The sequence below is a fragment of the Oryzias latipes genome, chromosome 16 (assembly GCF_053564925.1).
Source record: "Oryzias latipes strain Hd-rR chromosome 16, Olatipes_Hd-rR_3.1".
NCBI classification, from domain to species: domain Eukaryota; kingdom Metazoa; phylum Chordata; class Actinopteri; order Beloniformes; family Adrianichthyidae; genus Oryzias; species Oryzias latipes.
The window spans coordinates 13,332,952-13,341,286 of NC_136252.1; the positions used below are offsets into that span (position 1 = coordinate 13,332,952).

Consider the following 8,335-nt stretch of genomic DNA (forward strand, 5'->3'; position numbering starts at 1 on the left):
ACTGCCATCCCCCTGATAATGAGAGGATTTTCCACTGTGACCTTCCACATAAGGATTCTTGTAAAGGGGTCAGCTCATTCTGTCAGCAGGATTTACAGCGACTGTTAACTTTTGTGATGGAAATTAGGAAAAACTGCTTGAAAGGTAATTCCCATGAAGAGGCACATCTCCAAAGCAGATGTTTGAAAGAGCATATTAGGTAAATAGTTATAACCCATAAACTCTCTCAGTAAAAAGGATGCAGTGACCCACAACTCAGTTGAAACCTAAATTTTTGGGTGACAGTTTTGTTTTAGTTCGATATACAATTTGTGTTTTACAAAACAAATGTCTAAAAATTCAGAAAAATAATTTCTTACAATTTCTAAAAAGCGAATGATATTTTATAAAAATGAGAAGCACTTCAGCAATCAGCCATCAACACATCATTCAGGTTATTTCATGCAAACTGCTGAAACTTTTCTGCAGATTAAAAAGTGTCAAAGATGTTCTTTTCGTGCATTACTTAAAAGAGCCTGTTTCATTAAAAAATGCAACTTTATTGCAAACTCTCATGTTATGAATTACAGAAATACACACACTATGAAATAACAGCGAACTCAAGTATGATGAGACTAGACAACATTTACACAATCACGCAACATGCAATTTCCACAAAGAACACAGTGTATTTCCTACACGATTTAGTCAGAGAAGCTATTATTGCAAAAAAAAGTTAACAAATCTACAACTTTGAACATCAAACAAGAAGTGATGTCCCTTTAAATAAAATTTAAAGATTTAAAGGACCTATACTGTGCTATTCTTAAGCCTTTTCTAATAAACCATATCCATTGATATGATAAAATACTACCTTTGGCACAGAAAGGTTTTCAAAATAATAAATGTTAGTTATTTTCCTGAACTCTTTTCCAACCTGGAAGTAAAACAACTCGATCTCTGAGGCTCCGCCTTTCGTTGTGTGTGGGTACCGCCCATTTCATGACGTTTTTGCGTCTCGCCCACAAAACAAACAACATCCAAACTTTTGCAAATATGGATGTGAATAATGTGCTTATAAAAGGAAAGCATTTTAGCCAAACACCACTAGCTCCGCTGAAAAAGTGGGTGTGTGCGTTAGCCTGGGGGCGGGGCTGGCAGCACTGACTCTTGCTGGAAGGGGCTATTCCTCGCTTTGTGATGTCACAATGTGAAAACCCACTCGTTTTCGAGGGTTGGGAGGGGCTGGTGCTCAGAGCTGGGGGTTTTAGAGGAATACTCAGAAATGCGTGAATAGATCAAAATACCGCTTTGGGGTTTCTTTTTGTGAGGAATGAACATTATAAGTCACTTAAAAAAATTGATTTTGCATGAGATCGGCCCTTTATAGGTGCTGGTTGAATTGCCACCATTTTGAATTAGTCATAACTTCTTTCTATACCAACCTGTTTGGTTATTTGTTTTAGTTATTAATAAATTACACTTTTATCTAACTTGAATCTGTTGATTTTCTGGTTTTTTTTTTTTTTTAATTTTAACTTCTTAAACAGAAGTTGTCTTAAAATATTGTAAAGAACTTGCAGACCAGTTGCAGCTGCATACGGAACCACGTTTAAGTGCTTGCATTGGACTCAACACTAGTAAAATAAGAAAATAACTTGATCACATGATCTAACCATTGAATCTCTCTCCAGGAGAGATCAAGTCGTTCAAGTTCCAATAAAGATACAGATTTTATAAAATCAAATATTTTTATGAGCACAAATAGTCTTGAATCAGTTTTGATTGTGTCATCGTTTGCTGTTTTTGTCATATATATAATACACTATGCCCACAGTTTGACTCCAGTGTGACCAGTCTCTGATGACTGCCATGCAGCGTTGTCTCTGGGACAGTGGCTGTGGCAGACACATGTCAGGATCACCATGACTGGTCTCCTGGTGGTCTTTCCCTCAGCACACTGGAACTCCACCAGTGCGGTTTTGGTTCTGTGGGGGGTACAGCAGCGGCTGTCTGTGCAGAAACCACAGAAGCGAGGCTTGTAGGCCTGCACGCTGGTGCAGTTCTTATAAGTCAGATGAATGGCTTTGTCCCTCCTCACCGTCCTCTGGCACCTCGCACCCCTTTGCTGGTTAAAAAGACACAGTTGTGTAATTATTATGCAGTATAATGGGCAATGTAGTCATAAAATATTAAAAAATCACAAAAGGTAAGAGATTTCTCCTCTGAGAAGAGTACCGATGGTGGAAGTTGTGTCAGCTGTTCCTGCAGGCCCTCACATGGTCTGATCATACAAAGCCGGCTCTGCTTCACCATCTCACAGTTATCGTTCTTGTTCGTAACCCTGGTGGACACCCCCATGCCACACGTCTCAGAGCATGCCCCCCACTCTGTGGTCTGCACAATGCAGTTCAGGCTGGGGTCCCAACTGTTTAAGCTCACGGTTTCTTCTTGACGAAACGCTGAATATACACAAACACAAACGTACTGATGGAAAAAGAAGCTCTTAAAACTTTCATACTACTTTAGGCAGTTATGCAGCTCCTATGCACACTGAAACAAAAGGCCTCCTAGAAATGAATAAAAAATTTGCACTCTTTAAAAAAGAAAATAAATAAATAAATCTGGCAATGAAGTGGGAAAAATGGTCCAATCAAGAATTCTTATTTTAAGAAAAAAATCTAGTTACTAAGACATGTTTTCTTAAACTAAGGTTACTTTGCTATTTAAAAACTTTTTCTTGATGAGATTATTTTTCTTGCAAGACAAAATCTAAGGAAATTCTTCTCGAAACAAGTCTCTAATTTCTTAAGATTCAGATTTTACAGTGCAGATTGTTAAAGTCCTCCATGTTTGTGAATAATGAAGGACAACATGGACAATCTGGTCACTCACCTGCCATGGCCAGGCTGCCCAGTGCACTGGCCTCTGCCCGCAAGCCACACACCCACTTCTCACAACACTCTCCAGGAACATGGACCCTGCGTGGCATGGGGCAGTCTGGACCAGGCAGCATGATGTCCAGGTTGCATCGTGGCACACAAGCAATCTGCCCGTCATGGCACATGCACTGGTATTTACAGCTGGGGAAGAAGGTCTGTCCGTTTTGATACACAGAACCATCCAACACACAGGCATTACCCGCGTTAACTGTAGGGAAGAAACCCAGCACACGAAAAGGTGTTACCAGGAGAAAGGAGTTACAAATGTTAAGAAGATGAGGCTCCAGGTGCTGAAAACTCACCAGCACAGACACCAGTCCTTTTGTGGGTGTTAACAGAGTAGTCACATTGTAACCCTTTCCGCGTGTCGCAGGGTTTCATCTCAGAGCAGACCTGTCCTTTTTGAGCGGCGCACACCAGGCAGCAGGCACAGTCGTCCAAGATCAAAGGCACGCCTGGAGGGCACATGGGGGGTTCTTCAGGACACTGGCATCTCCGTGGACACACCTGGGAGCAGGCCAGAGTGAAAACCTGGAAGAAAAAACAAGAGGCTTCTTTGATATATCTGTAAATCTTACATTGACTTCAAGTCTAAGTGGGATTATGTGCTACAATAATAAGTAAAAAAAAACATAACATTAAAAAAAAGGGATTTGTGAAATTATAGAACAGAAAACAGGTAATAGCAGTAAATAAATGTGTAAAACAGTTTTACAAGAACACTAAGGCTTACCTGTGCTATCACAAAGTTGAAAAGGACATTTCTGTGCAACCAATGGTGCATCTTCTTCCTGTGCAACACACAATCAAAAATCTGCAGCATCAGAAAAATGTTATGCTGTCTGCAGTTTACTAAACTGAAGCTCGTGGGTCTAGGCTTCTCTCAGCAGAAGGATGTTCTCTCTTTGTCATTCTAAGGCTCAGCCTGTGAGGTGGAGACCTTATATATGGGCGAGCTTTACCCCTGGCACCTTGACAACCAAACAGAAGGAATTTTGGAAAAGATTGATGATGGACAGAGTCACATTTCATTGCAAAATCTTTTCAAAGAGCCTACCATGACCATGACAAGCATCCGCCGCGTTGAGCAGAATCTCTGTACTATTTCATATTTTTTTCCCCTCAAACATCACTATGTTCCTCTCAAGCCTGGACTCTCTGTTTGAAGATTCCTTCTGCTGCTGTTTTCATTACATGCATCCTGCTGAATTCCCTCATTTACCCTCTTTGACCTGCCTTTCCAAATTCTACCTGGGAGGTCACAATGGAAAACCCATTTTATTCCCTGCAGACTTGTTTAGTTTTCTTGAAATAGCTGCACAGTGGAAACTTTGGGCCATATGTGATCCAAAACACTGTGAGTGTTGCGTTGGTGGCACACTGCTGTGGACACATCTGGTAAAAGCTCATCTGAGCAAAAGTGTTTGGTCACATTGTAAGGGAAACTAAAGCGATGTAAAAGGTTCAAAGTTCAATTTCAGTCTGGGATTAGGCTAAAGAGACTTATGGTTAAACTGACAGCGACAACATAACCGAAACTATAAATACAGATGTAAAGTTTTTATGCACATTAATGTCTTTAATGGGTGCTTTTATGTTGATCATAACTTATGTTTATTGTTTAAAAAGGGCTAATGAGTTAATGAAGTGTTGTTCGCCTTTCAGCAAATCCCTTTAGGGGTAGCCACAGCAAATCAGCTTTCACTGATTTACACAGGTGATGTAAAAGAGATTTTTTACGCCAGAAGCCCTTCCTGACACAACCCTGTATTTTATCCTGGTTGGGGACAGGCACAGGGTGACCCAGACTTAGGCCCCCCTGTGGCTACATAGTTAGACAGTAGGGTGAAGGGTTTTCCCCAAGGACCTATTCAATCATTTATTTAGAAAAAAATATCCAATTACAGCCCTTATTAACTAGTTAACTAGTTTAACACATATTACAGGATTGTGCATGCACAGACATAAAAGAGACATTATACTTTTTTACAAATACAGAACACAACTAGGAAAACAAACCAGGCTGGTTAAGATAATGACATTGTCAACATTAAACGTAGATAAGTGTCTCTGCAGACATTTTTTTTTTTTAAACTTGTCCTGTCCAGCAGCTAGGCAGGCAGATGAGAGCTGAGGGCCTCTTGTGTTGGACATATTTTACTTTAACAAGAGGGGTTATTAATCTTCAGACAAACCAAAGGTATGTCTGAATAAACCCCTTTTGTAATTGAGGCCAAACTTTATTAATTTCAACCATGTTTGAAAATCTTTTGTGTTGGACCGGACGAAAAGGAAAGAAGGGAAGAAGAGAGAGGGATGTTAGAGAGGGGGGGGGGTGATAGTGAGAGGGGGGGGTAAGACCATGAAGCAGCATAGAGCAGACAGGTTTACTGGTTGTTTATCATTACGGTACGGTTCAAATGTAGTACAAAAAGGGCGGGGCCTGTCCACACACACTGAAATGTTATCAACACACCTGCTAGCTGCAAAAATGTCCACATGTCAACATGCACACAAAACAGATAGTGTTCACAAACACATACCTATGCCTTTAAACCAACTAGTGTAAAATCTTTCATTCATTCAATCATACAAACTATTAGTGCAAAGGTGAGCTAACACCTGTGTTCAGGTGAGTGTTTATGTTCTTCTAAAATGGATGGTGGAATGAGAAAAGAAAGAGGAGGAGCGCCCAGCCACCCCCACACCCAGACCCCCGCCGCAGCAGCAGCGGCAGCCGGAATCCCCCCAACGCCACACGGGAACAGGTAGGGAACAACCGCCCCCCGGGCGACCAAGACCGCCACCCAGGCCAGGGCCAGCAGGACCGCCGCGAGGCCCCCAGAGCCAGAGAGCAGGGAGGCACGGAGGGAAAGAGAGAGCTGCCCCAGCCCAACCAGGAAAGCAGCCCCCCCGCCGCGCCGGGAGAGCCCAACGCAGGGCCCCACCGGAGAAGGACGCCCACAGCCCCCGACGAGCACCCCACCACCACCCAGGAGTTCCGGGCATCCCCCCGCCCCAACCCCAGGTACGAGCCAGGACCCCCCAAGGGAGACCCGCTCCGCACTCCAGGCAGCCACCCACCCGGCCCACGGTTGGTCCAGGGAGGACCAAGGCAGGGGCCCGCCGCCCCCACCCAGGAGGGGGGAACCCCGGGGAAAAAAGGGGGCCCACAAGGGGTGTTGTAAATATGGCCCGACCAGGCTCGGCCACTGTTGGAAGTTTGGCGGGGCCCAAAGGGCACTAAGGGGACATCTCCTGATTACTCACAGTGATGTCCCCTCACCCTCCCCACCAAGGGGCCCTAAATGTCTAAGGTGCGGTTAAAATTGGCGGGTAGGGTGCTAGGAGGACATCTGCTGCTTGCTGGCAGTGATGTCCAAGCATCCCCCCCTACCAAGGACCCTACATGTCTAAGGTGCAAATAAAACCGAAAGAGGGGGGGCCCACTCCATACGGCAACCATAGGAGGGGGGCCACTGCCAAGTAGCCCCCCCCCCCAAGGTGCATCGCAGGCTAGACCCCCCACCCCCTCACCCTAATATGAGGTTATATGAGGAAGGGGGTAAGTTGGGGACAGCTGGTAGACTGTCCCCAAGTGGTCAAACAGCTGTCCCCCAGCCCCCCCCCCCCCCAGCAAACGGGCCAGGCCCACCCAGCCCAGGGGCCCCACCCCCGGAGGCGCCGACACCCCAGGCCCGGCACCACCCACCCCACACAGAGAGAGAGGAGCCAGAAAGCGTCGCCCCCCCCCCCCCCCCCCCCCCCCCCCCCCCCGGAGCAAGCCCAGGCCCCCACCCCCAAACGCCGGCCCTAGAAGAGCTCTGGTCAGGCCTTGACGGGACCGAGGCAGCCAACCGGCCGAGGCAACCACCGATTGCCTCAGCGGAGACCCCGACCCGTCAGCCCCCCCGACCCGTACCCATATTGGGCCCCCCCCCTCCCCCCCAGAGCGCCCCCCCACAGGACAGGGCCGACAAGCCCCCCACCCCAGACCCCGCAGCCGAAGCGGATGACACCCAGAGCGACCGGGGGCCCCGAGAGGGTCTCTGCAGAAAATTAACGTCTATGCACAAATGTTTTTGTTCACCACGGTGCATTGAAACATTAATGTCCAAAGCAATTTTAAAATGTACTAATTTAGTATATATATAATATACTTTAGTATATATATAATATACTAAATTAATACAGCCTAATAATAACACTATAATAAGTCTCTGATGTCATCTCCAGCCATTTTACTCAGCAGACAGGCAATTGATGGTTACATTAGCTGGTGAAGCAGGTGTTTACAGGTCTGTAAACACTTTTGTTCTAATTTAGATGAATAAGAACAACAAAAACAATGTGAAACATATGATTTCTACAGTTCTTGGTCCTCCTCGGGTCCCTGAGCACCCACTTAAATGTTTCAAGTCTTTTTATGTTCAGCTGAGAAAATGTGTTTGAAGTTGGGTTTAATAGACCTCAAACAGACTGGCTTAATAGATCCAATTAACCATGTAAAGAAAAATGTGTGGAATATTGCAGGATGTATCCGACTTTGTTTTACCTCTTCTGACTGAAGTCAGCTATAGGCTCAGGAAAAATATACTTCTTTTATAAAATATATCAATCTTAAGAGTACAAGTAATTGACCACAAAAAAAGTGTTCTTTGGTCTGATTCTTCTTAAATATCATTTTCCTTTGTTACCTGTATTGAAATATAATCTAACTGTTTTGCCCATAGTTTGTCCACAGTTCTGCTGTCAGGCATCTATCTGAATCTTCATTGTTCTCCAAAATTACTTTTAAGTGTGGCACAGACATCACTACCGGCCACTGAGCCGCACTGAGCTGACCCAGGATACAGCACCTCCTCTGTCATTTGTAAGTTGCTGGTCACGCTTCCAAAAAAAGCTCTTTTTGTAAGAAAAAACAAACAACAGTTTTGTTATCGTCATAGAATAGTTACTTAAGTCATGTTTTGATCAAATGTTGAAATATGCCACAAAATGCTATTGTGCTTGCTGAAAAGTATTTCCACTGCTTTCTAAAAACATTTAAGGCAAGGCAAGGCAAGGCAAGGCAAGTTTATTTGTATAGCACAATTCGTACACAAAGTAATTCAAGGTGCTTCACAAAACAGAAAAATGCATTAAAATCACAATACATCATAGAAATAATCAACATAAAATTTACTTTAAAAGAAAAGGAGAAAAAAAAAAAAAAAAGAAAGGAAGGAAAGAAAGGTGCAGATAGGACCTTTCAGTCATATACACGGCTAAACAGAAATGTTTTAAGTCTAGATTTGAACATGAACACAGAAGAGGCCTGTCTTACGCCTTCAGGGAGGCTGTTCCAGATTTTAGCTGCAGAATATTGAAACGCTGATTCCCCTTGTTTAGTTCTGACTCTGGGAATCAACAGG

The 8,335-nt window shown here is 44.1% G+C and overlaps 1 protein-coding gene across 1 annotated transcript; it reads right to left on the reverse strand.

The window, feature by feature from the left end:
• Positions 1 to 518: 518 nt before the first annotated feature.
• On the reverse strand, positions 519 to 3,853 carry ccn3 (cellular communication network factor 3). The gene is made up of 5 exons (XM_004085621.4): positions 3,655 to 3,853; positions 3,224 to 3,452; positions 2,875 to 3,129; positions 2,218 to 2,441; positions 519 to 2,107 (listed from the first exon to the last, which is right to left on the reverse strand). The coding sequence occupies exons 1-5, from the start codon at positions 3,742 to 3,744 to the stop codon at positions 1,805 to 1,807; spliced, it is 1,101 nt and encodes a 366-aa protein (XP_004085669.1). The 5' UTR covers positions 3,745 to 3,853; the 3' UTR covers positions 519 to 1,804.
• Positions 3,854 to 8,335: the final 4,482 nt, after the last annotated feature.

Excerpts from the sequence above, each read along its gene's own strand:
- ccn3 (XM_004085621.4), bottom strand. The coding sequence starts at position 3,744 with ATGCTGCAGATTTTTGATTGTGTGTTGCACAGGAAGAAGATGCACCAT. Across the intron at positions 3,453-3,654 it reads TCAACTTTGTGATAGCACAG|GTTTTCACTCTGGCCTGCTC; the intron begins GTAAGCCTTAGT and ends TTTTTCTTCCAG. Across the intron at positions 2,442-2,874 it reads GGGCAGCCTGGCCATGGCAG|CGTTTCGTCAAGAAGAAACC; the intron begins GTGAGTGACCAG and ends GTGTATATTCAG.